The 10468-nt window shown below is 44.8% G+C and overlaps 1 protein-coding gene across 1 annotated transcript; it reads right to left on the bottom strand.

Moving 5' to 3' along the window:
- Nucleotides 1–392: 392 nt before the first annotated feature.
- Nucleotides 393–10360, bottom strand: LOC125306136 (segment polarity protein dishevelled homolog DVL-3-like). The gene is made up of 15 exons (XM_048261322.1): nt 9823–10360; nt 7725–7794; nt 6950–7068; nt 5880–6001; nt 5282–5417; nt 4629–4719; nt 4445–4514; nt 3742–3881; nt 3533–3609; nt 3355–3422; nt 3076–3225; nt 2584–2715; nt 2130–2297; nt 1388–1588; nt 393–1224 (listed from the first exon to the last, which is right to left on the bottom strand). The coding sequence occupies exons 1-15, from the start codon at nt 9981–9983 to the stop codon at nt 914–916; spliced, it is 2016 nt and encodes a 671-aa protein (XP_048117279.1). The 5' UTR covers nt 9984–10360; the 3' UTR covers nt 393–913.
- Nucleotides 10361–10468: the final 108 nt, after the last annotated feature.

Below are 10468 nucleotides of genomic sequence, written 5' to 3'. Positions count from 1 at the left end.
AAACAAAAGCTTTCTATAAATGGTTTGCATGTCTGGTACTGTGTGTATTTCACTACAATGTTCTCAGTGCCAATAGCAAAACCTAGTACAAACTGGCTCCTACCCAGACAATCCAAACTTTAGCAATTAGTAACTTACCGACAGCTCCTTTCCAATAGAGCCATGTGTGTCCTTTTGTCTATTTAGACCCTGAAACTGCTGCTTTGTTATGAGGACAACACACACACACACACACACACACACATATCTGGATTCCAGATAACATTCCAACAAACATTCCGGGCCGTAAAAGTGAAATTCCTCACTTGTTTTAAGTGCACTCAACACGTCCAGCTAGAGGACAATTATAGACCCTACTGGCCTTCTTAATAAACACACAGTCACACACAGAGGAATATCCCAAGCTTAGGCAATAAAACTATATTTATAAATAAAAAACATTTTCTCATCAAATGGAGTTTGTTTTAGGCAATGCATTTCTGTCAAGTTTAGCCTCAAGGTAAAAAAAAAAAGAAATGTTGACAAAATGGAAATGACCAGTACTAAAAGTATATGTCTGTGAGATACATTCTAGATCAGCATACTCATGCTCAAATGATGGCAAATGAAGCCAGAGCGAAAGCAGAGGCAGAAGGGGAATACAGCCCTCAGTTCTCTTTTGTCACATCTTGAAATGGGTGCTTGCTTTTCTTTCCTTTCTTACATTTTTTAAAAGTTTATCCACATTGATGTTGTTGTTGTTCACTCTCGCTGACTTACATTTCCTCCCCAGGTGGCCACTAGAGACGTAGGAAGCCTATCGTAATTATGGCATGTCTTCAAGTGTCTTTCATGAAGCAGGGGAAACACACATACACACATCATCCATCTAATCCATCCATCTGTTTGTCGGAACAACAGTGCAGGCGCCACTTCACATGATGTCAACAAAGAACTCGCCCTGGCTGCCCACCGTGTGGCAGGACTGGCGCGAGCCGGAGAGTTCGGGGGGCATGGATGCCAACGTGCGGCCCGAGGGGGAGCCTGGTGCCACCGCGGCTGCTGCTGCTGCCATGAAGGGGGGGTGGGCCAGGCGTACGGAGCTGGAGCTGTGGCCATGGGAACGGGGGTTGCGCATGCTGTGGGAGCTGCGCATGCTGCACTCACTGGGGGCCGATCGCTCGCTGGGAGCCTTCTCTCTCCTGAGGTCCGATTCGCTGCCGTGGGACCCACTACTACGGCTCCCTGACAAAACACAGACAGACAGACAGACAGACAGACAAACAAACAAAAGATCGTAACCGGGGTCTTATCTCAGTGAAAAAGTAAGCATCAACCAAACATTTCAGTGTGTGTGTGTGTGTGTGTTTGTGTCTAGTCACCACCACCAGTCATATAATCCTCTCACCCTCACTATGCTGGCTGCCGGCGCTACCGCCCCCTGCTTCACTGAAGCCATGGGGCAGCTCGGGAGCGTGGGGAACGGGGTACTGGTACGGGAAGGACATGGGCCACGCCGGCTCACCGGAGTGCAGGAGGGGGGCCAGAGTGTCCTGATCCGATGCCCCGCTCGAGCCATCGTGGTCTTGCAGGGACATGTGAGCCATGTCTGACAGGACAGGTAGAAAATCAGTATTAGGTGACACATACACAAGCTAGTAACTTGAGTACAGTTAGCAGGCAAGCAGTTGATTCTTGATTGAGTCCAGGAAAGAAAACATTGTAACGATATAATGACAGCCTTAACATGCTCGGTCACTGTTATGCTACGCTGTTCTGATTGGCTCGTAGGGTGGCTTTTAGTTCTGAATAACAGGACATCTATAAAGTAGATGGTAAAAAAAGTGTAATCACCATTCCATATCAACGCTTATTGAATGGTTACTATAACACCGATGGTAGAGCCTGGAAGCAAACTTCGCAACAATGGAATCAACTGTAAACAAATTAACTGTTCACGGTCAGGACCAAAGACAACAAACTGAACATGTTGGCTTAGCCCCTGGCCAGGCATTTTAGTGCAAAGAGGGACCACTGTTTTAAGTGAGTCTTCAGTATTGGAATCAACAGGAGAGGTCACTAAATTAGAACACATAAATCAGAAGGGACCACGGAGGATAGAAGAGAGCCACATTATAAAAAGGACTTACTGCCACAGAGATCACCAAATATGTAGTAGCACTGTTCAGAGAAGGTGATCTTGTTGACAGTGTGACGGATGAATCCAGCCTTCAAAAGGTTGCTGGCATACTTGCGGGCCTCACGGCGATCTGTGAAGCCCTCGACGTGATGGAAGAGCCAGTCCACTACATCTGACCCTGGAAACAGGATCTGACTTTAGTGCTAGAGTCAAGATATAATATTTTTTAAGATATAATTTTAAATGTATGTTACTTTGCACACCTACAATAGCCATACATCACTATTACCTTGACAGTGGGAGGCTAACTGTACTAACAAAAGTCACAGGAGACCGGCAGATGACAGCCATTAAGATGATAACAATCACTATCTCTGTACATAAACAATATTCACTAGTCTGTGCAGGAGATCTATTGACTATTGATATTCAGACAGACAGAATGAAGACTGTCTATACTGCACCTATGAAGGCATTAGCAATGGTTATCTTCAGCCACAACCGATCACGAACTTCCAATCCAGAATCTGGACACGCCATTGCTTTAGCAACAGTTGCCATGTCACTGTGAACTGAGAGGTGGTAATCATCGAAGCCTGAAAAGGAAACAGATAAGGCAACAACAGTACCCCAGTAAATCTTTGTCGTCATCATCATAATCATCATCATCATCATCTATCCATACAATGGCTGACCACAAAAAGAAACACAGGTCACCCTGACAAGCATAAACAATCACAAGAACCAAATATCATATATGTTGTATACATATAAAATATGTTTGCCTTGTTTCAATTTTAGCCACTTCAGCAAACATTGTACCTGTAACACTTCAGATGTTGAGTAACCCAACTAAATGTGTGTGTGTGTGTGTGTGTGTGTGTGTGTGTGTGTGTGTGTGTGTGTGTGTGTGTGTGTACACACTGCTGGCATGTGAGCATGCAGGTGGTCCTTACGCTCAGTCTCGGGGATGGAGCTGGTGATGGAGGAGCTGGTGGAGGTCACTGTGCTCATGGAGGGGCTCATCCCATAGGCGGGGTACACCCCCGTCATGGCTGCCGTGTGGGACACCCATGCCGCCGGGTCAATGGGCCGGATAGGCTCGCCTACAGAGGAAAGGACAGAGCAAGAGTCACACAGGGTCCCGTAGCAAATATACAATACACAATGTACAATACAAAGGGTAAGGCTGCCGGGGGACGGGGTTGGGGTGGTTGCAGAGCAAAAATACTCACTTCTGGGTAACGCAAAGCAACTATTTGGGTTTGGGTCCCAGCACTTTGCCACAGTCAGAGAAACGGGGCTAGGCAGAGAGAGAATTCAAAATTAATTTCAAGGTTTTAATCTCTAAATCCTTATGTTCATGGAATATTGTTAATCTACAGTGGCATATGCCAATGGCTTGTCATTCACCCTGGCTTGTGAACGATGTCCCTCAGAACTCGCACTGCATCATCGTTGCACATGTTCTCAAAGTTGATGTCGTTCACCTGCAAGAGGAGACCGAATCCAACAGTCCATTCAATGAACAACTATCATGTGAATCTACACAAAACCACATCTGCCAAAGTATTCCATAGTTCTCTGTGGTCAATCTAAGCTCATGTGCAGTGCGTACACACCTGAAGAAGCATATCCCCCGGTTCAATACGTCCATCAGCTGCAACTGCCCCACCTTTCATGATAGAGCCGATGTAGATGCCTCCATCTCCCCTCTCGTTGCTCTGACCCACAATACTGATACCCAAGAAATTATACTTCTCTGTAGGGTGGAGGAGTAAAATAGGACAATATAGACAGTTAATGGATAGACTGAAGTGCACTGGGAAAACATTGATAAACAAGGTGTGATAATTCAGGTTTTGTAAGTAGTAGGGTTTTTATAGCTCTGTTAGAGCAATGAACCAACCCAACTGGTTTGGCCAATTGGGTTGTATCTCCTGGTTCTCAGAAGGCTGGGATTAAATACTGGGTACTGGGTACATTTCTTTAACAGTGATTCAGATGGGGGGCAGCCGTGGCCTACTGGTTAGGGCTTCGTACTTGTAGCCGGATGTTTGCCGGTTAAAATCCCGACCAGTAGGAACGGCTGAAGTGCCCCTGAGCAAGGCACCTAACCTCTCACTGCTCCCTGAGCGCCGCTGTAGCAGGCAGCTCATTGCGTCAGAATTAGTGTGTGCTTCACCTCACTGTGTGTTCACTGTGTGCCGAGTGTGTTTCACTAATTCACGGATTGGGATAAATGTAAAGACCAAATTTCCCTCACGGGATCAAAAGAGTATACTTATGTAGGACAGCAACCCAGAGAAGGGCTATGACACTCACCCATGTTTAGAGTAACAGTGATTATGTTGAGGGACATGGTGGAGTCGGTAATGCTGCTGAAGGATGAGGACTAAACGAAGAAGAGAGGCCAAAAGGGATGTTACACAACTATTATAGCACCACTGCACTCAAATGTGGCTCCATTTCAATGGCAAAAAATGTAAAAAATTGCAAACACACTCACCCGTTCCATGTTTTGTTTAGGTCTCCGTCGCCGACGGCGAGGGCGTCTGACCAGACGTGATGAGCCACTCTGCTCCGTAACACTGCTGAACCTGACAGACACACAGTACTGAGCATCACTCTCTGAGCCAGGCACAAGCCAGGGTAGGGTGTTGGTGAAAGTGACAATATTCAAATGCATACATGGCTATCTGAACCGATGGGGTTCATACAGTTTCCTGAATATAGCTGTTTGTGTTTGGAAAAGATCTGAGTTGGACTGGGTCTACAGTCCTGACATCATTCAAAACAGTCCTCTGGGCTGACAACTGGCTGTGGATCACTGCATGTGAGCAGGGCTTTCATTAGCACTAGGCCAAGTGGACACTGTCCAGTGTCTTCTGAGGAAGCATGTTTCATGGATCAAATGAATGCACGTTCCGTGCATCAAGTTTCAAGAATCAAGTTATTTTCATGAATGTGTGGCTGACTGTGGTGATTTGGGTTTTTGCCTTTATTCTGATATAACAGTAAAGAATGATAGGAAGCAAGTGGGAGACAGATGGGCTGGGATTGGGATCGGGTGATCGTGGGTCAGATTCAAACCCAGGTCCCCATGGGCACTTGGACCTGAATGTGGTGCGCTAACGCTCCCCCCATGGTGGTGCCTCTTACCGGCTGGTGGATCCATCGTCTTCCGAGTCGAAGCAGCTACTGGACTCCAGTTCGCTGCTCATGAGGGATGACCGGCTGTCGTACCCCCCTAGATCCAGGCCTCGGCCGCCCCGCGTGTAACCATTCATCCTCCCTCCTGGACCAAGAAAAACATCCCAGGATCAGAGCAGGCACAGACAATTCACCATCACCACCGCCAATGATGCAGTTGCTGTGTCTTCAACCAAACACATGAACAGTCTCAGGGGACAGATAGAGTCATTTGTTCTATTAATTTAAGTGCATTTTTTGCTAAACAACCATATACCCTTCCTTAAAACTATTTAACAAAGATGAGACACTGTATGCAACTATTATGAATTCACAGTGCAATTTCTCAAGTACTTCACCTTAAATCATTGTGGTCACCAAAAGTCCTCGGGAGGGCTTTAGCACACAAGTGAAAAGAGAGACAAACAGTGAAAGAATAGTGGCAAAGAGAGTAGACCTGGATGGAAGTCACACAAGGCAGGAAATAAAAGGACAGACAGTGGAGGAGTGGAAAAGGACAGAATGATGAGAAACACGACAAGACAGCCGGAGCGAGAGAGTGACCAACCTGCGTGGTCCTGGGCATGTTTCCGACGCGACCGCTCCCTGTCCCTATCCCGGCGATGAGACACCACGGAGTCGGTCTCGGTGTTATCGTCCATGCCGTCACGACTGCCAGCTGACTTTGCACTGAGCCACACATAGAACAGAAGATGGAGGAGGGAGGTTATGATGATGATGATGATTTGTGATACCATTAATGGTTTTATTACTCATAATTGGAGACATGGATAGATACTTTGTACTGCCACACAACAATGTTGGTGGTATTGTGTATACAGGATTTAGCTCAATCCAGTGAAGAAATAATAAAATAAATAAATAAATAAATAAATAAATAAATAATGATTTAAAAAATATATAATAATTTCAGTTTAGTTGTTTTGAAGAGTCTTATTGTTGAAGGGTAGAAACTGTTTATGAAACATGTGGTTTCAGTCCTTATGGATCTGTAACGTCGTCCAGAGGGGAGAAGCTGGGAAAAGTGGTGGTTTGGGATTGATAATTCTGGAAGCATGGTTTAAGGTGTGCTCAGAGTACAGAGCGTGGAATGTAGGGAGGTCACACCCAATTATGTCAGAGACTTTGGTGACAACTCGCTCTAATTTTCAAGGTTATTGGCTGGTCACATAAAATAACTGGGGCAATGATGTTAGGCCTCCTCCTCAAATCCACAACTATTTCCTTAGTCTTTAAGGTGTTGAGATGGAGCTTGTTGCTGCCGCACCAGTCTACAGCCCAGTTGACCCCTTTGCAGTATTGAGACTCATCATTACCACTCATGAGGCCAATGATGATGGTGTCATCTGCATATTTGAACATTCTGACTGAGTGGTGGTGAGATATCAAGTCATTGGTATACAATACATTAGAAGGTCTTATAACTCAGTGTCATGAAGAATTTATTTGGCATATTTGATTGTTTGGATCTTAATCAACACACATAATGAATGAATTAATGTGAGACAGGGCAAGCAAGACAGAAAAACAAAGAAAGAAAGAAAGAAAGAAAGCACAGAAACAGAATGCATAGCACAGACAGAGAGAAAGGGAAGTGAGTGTGGTGGTGGTACTAACTGAAAGGAGGGTGGTCGGGAGTCTCCGATGCCTTGGCACCTTTCAAGGGATGGGGGGCGATCCGATTGGCTCTCAGCCACAGAGCCACCATCTGAATGAGAGCCATCAGCAGACACCAGCTAGAGAGAGAAAGAGAGAGAAAGAGAGAGAGAGAGAGAGAGAGAGAAAGAGAGAGAGAGAGAAAGAGAGAGAGAGAACACCACAACCAGCTCGCTATTATTACAATCACAGATCAGATTTTAGGTGTTAACTAAAACTTGGATAAGACAAAGGATATGGTCATGGTATGGTATTATGTACACATAATATTTTAACGGTATATGGGAACATGGGTCAGCATAATCTGGGGAGAGCTAACATTTCCAAAAGATTCTCCATCTACATTCATCCTGTGACTGTAGCTTTTGGCTTGATTGAACCAGGTCCTGTGATTCAAGTTAGATTCATTAAGTCAGTCTTGTCCTTGGGAGGAATCAGCCTTTGCAGTTAGACCGAGTTGAAATGAAGTGTTATTAGTCTATTCCAGTGGATCTGAAGCATGTATACATAAGAGGCACTGGGGTTTTATTAATGGCAGCATAGGTGTAACAAGCACCATGCTTCTCATGTGTGTCTGTCATACTGTGAGCGCACGTAGACCCACCAGATGGGCGCAAATGACATCCCCTCACAGGCTACTGAGCATGTGGCAGGCGTAGGCTACATAAGGGGAGGTTGAGGTGCACTCTGGGTCAGGTGCCACTGATTTGGAAAATGTGTCCGTCTTTGAGCTTACCCAAGCAATGACGCGTCCATTGTAGCAAGGGAGCCTTGCATTGTCATCCGAAATCTCTTCCTTCACCACCCTGAAACAGCGCACAAGAGAAAAGAGAGACTTTAGCCCACCAGCATTAATACATGATATCTACGCTACGTAAGAAGTCTGCGTAACTGTTGTAACGAAAATGTCAAATTAGCACAGAGCATGAGATCAAAGCACATCAATCACCTACAGCTTGGCTGGGAGTTCTGATGAATAAATTAGATGGAATCAAATAAATACAAAATGGCATTAGGATGCAGAGTGGGGGGAAGGGGACTCTAATCTGCTGAGCATACATCAAATAGGCACAGACACACATGTACGCATACAAACTCAAATACAAAAGCGAGATGGGCATGACAAGAAAATAAAACAGCAGAAAAACTGGGTCATCGATTGGGAGAGAGACCAAGAAAGAAAAAGAGATTCTTTCTGAGCATAACATGGGAATAGAGACAAGACATGAGAGAGAGCAACGGGGAGTACTGGTATTTTACCCAATTCATGATCTTACAAAATAGACACAGTAAACACACAAACACACACACACACAATATCCATCATCATCAAACAGCCAACAGCTGTGTGAGAATCTGACATTTGTAACTGTCAGTTTCAGCCCCCAGCTCATTTGCCTGCACTTAGCCTAATGTACAAATCATAAACTAGGGGTGGCTGGTGTCCCTGTTGAGGGGAGAGTAGCTGGATGAGTCTTGGAGTTTTTAATTTGCACGTGGGAAGAGGAGCCCTTCCTTGGGTGGAGTCTGACCTGGAACACATTTCACAGCTGAGGCCGCAGCAGTAAAGCTGCCAGCCCTCAGTGTGATCAGGACATTCCTGAGTGACTGACTGCAGTTGTTTCAAGGCAGCATTCCTGTCCAGCTTTAATGTACAGACACAAGCAGAAAGCCATTGGCAAGACAGGAGATAAATAGATTGTGGGAAACAAGGGTATGAAAGCCAGAACATGTGAGTAAAAAGAAATATAAGACACTTGAAACATTGGTCACTGTAATGAAAAACAAGATGTGCTTTTCTCATCACTCAGAGATATTGTCCCTCAGGGAAATTTCTCAGGATAGTGCAGTTATTAGAAAACTACTACATTAGGTTGTTGTACAGTTATTAGAAGTGTAGCCTAGTTTAGCTTTGCAAATAACCCAGGACTCCAGATGAATTATGTTAATTGGGGTTTTAAACCTGATTTCAAGTGTGAACATAGGCTAATATAAATCCTACGTTTCACTGTCAGTTGACCAAACATTCTCTACAAATAATAGCCTAGGTAATGAAGATGACACTGAAACGGACAAGGAGTGGGGGTTCCAAATGTTTGATTTGACTGTGTTTGCTAGAGCCTAAGTAGCCCAGGCTATACTATTATGGGACAAAGACAGGTCCTCCCGAGTCAGCCTACTAGCGCACATGTGAATGGGCTGAGAGATTGAAGAGATGGATTTATGTACAGCCGTATTCAAAAAGGAGCATCTCTGGTTGTTCGGAATTACAATAAATAGCTATTTATCCTACCTTATCAAAATACCTTATGGTTAAAGACTAGGCTATGTAACCCACGCTCTAATCCAGTTCACACCAACAAGGTGGTCTCAAAATCACAACTACACAACTAGCTTAAGTGAAAAAGGCCTTGTGTTAATTTGCGAAAGGGGCTAGCTTACTACGGGGAGCGGTGGACGCGGCCACATTTTGAAGACTGTTAGCTACGTCTATTATTCTCTCACGGACTCCCCCATTCACTCTACGTCGTAAACCAGACACAAAAATCCGTATTTGGAAACTAAACAGGTTGAACATGCGTGCCGCTGGTAATATCTGGCTAAATCAGTCACTTCTCAATCAAATAAAACGTCTTGGGCATGTGTATCAAGGACAAAATGCAAGCGACTAAAACTGGTTAGGGAGACCTTGCTGACTCTTGTTGTAGTTGCCAAGTATGGAGGGAGACGCGAACAAAAAAAAAAAAAACTGTTAACAGTTTAACTGCTGTAAAAATGAGAGGTTGGATCATAAAAGAAAAAAGAAGACAGGTTTACTAAGCAAACACACTCACCCGAAGTCATCATCCATTGATTTAAAGAAAAACTTGTAGTTCGGTTTCTTGAGAGCATTTTTTAGGTCCAAGAGAGTGACCCTATCGGCTGGGATGGGCAATTTGACCAGGTAAGGAGTTTCCTGGTCGTCGAGATGATATATTATTTTGGTCTCCCCCATTGCAGACCACCGGGGAAAGGTAGTCTTTGATCATCCAGCTTTAGTGTTTCTTGGATTTGTCTCCGGAACCGGCTTGTGCTGTGGTAGTTGCCTTTATTACAGTGTTTTTCTTTCTTTACTTTCGCAGACAGCGAATCTTCCTCTGGTCCTCTATGGAGCCCACACCGCCAAACAGACCATTTCTCCGTTCCCGTGTCTTCTGGTCGCGAATATGTAACTCCGACTTCGACGACAACTCTCTTTTCTCAGATAAAGACTTTTGTAACATATGAACCGAAATCTGTTCAGTATCCCATGTCGCGGTTCTACTCGCACGGCTTTGTGGCGGTGTGTGTGAACAGTATTCCATAAAACTCCCTCTACTGGAGAGAAATGGTAAGGAAGGAACGTCGAGGAAGAAAAGTTACATTGTATCCATTCCATAGTGGAACACAGCGACCTCTGATGTTACATGACACTAAACGCCAGACAAATATTTTGCTACA

The sequence above is a fragment of the Alosa alosa genome, chromosome 1, assembly GCF_017589495.1.
Source record: "Alosa alosa isolate M-15738 ecotype Scorff River chromosome 1, AALO_Geno_1.1, whole genome shotgun sequence".
NCBI lineage: Eukaryota > Metazoa > Chordata > Actinopteri > Clupeiformes > Clupeidae > Alosa > Alosa alosa.
The sequence above is the reverse complement of the archived record's forward strand: the minus strand, read 5'-3'. Positions and strand labels throughout refer to the sequence as shown.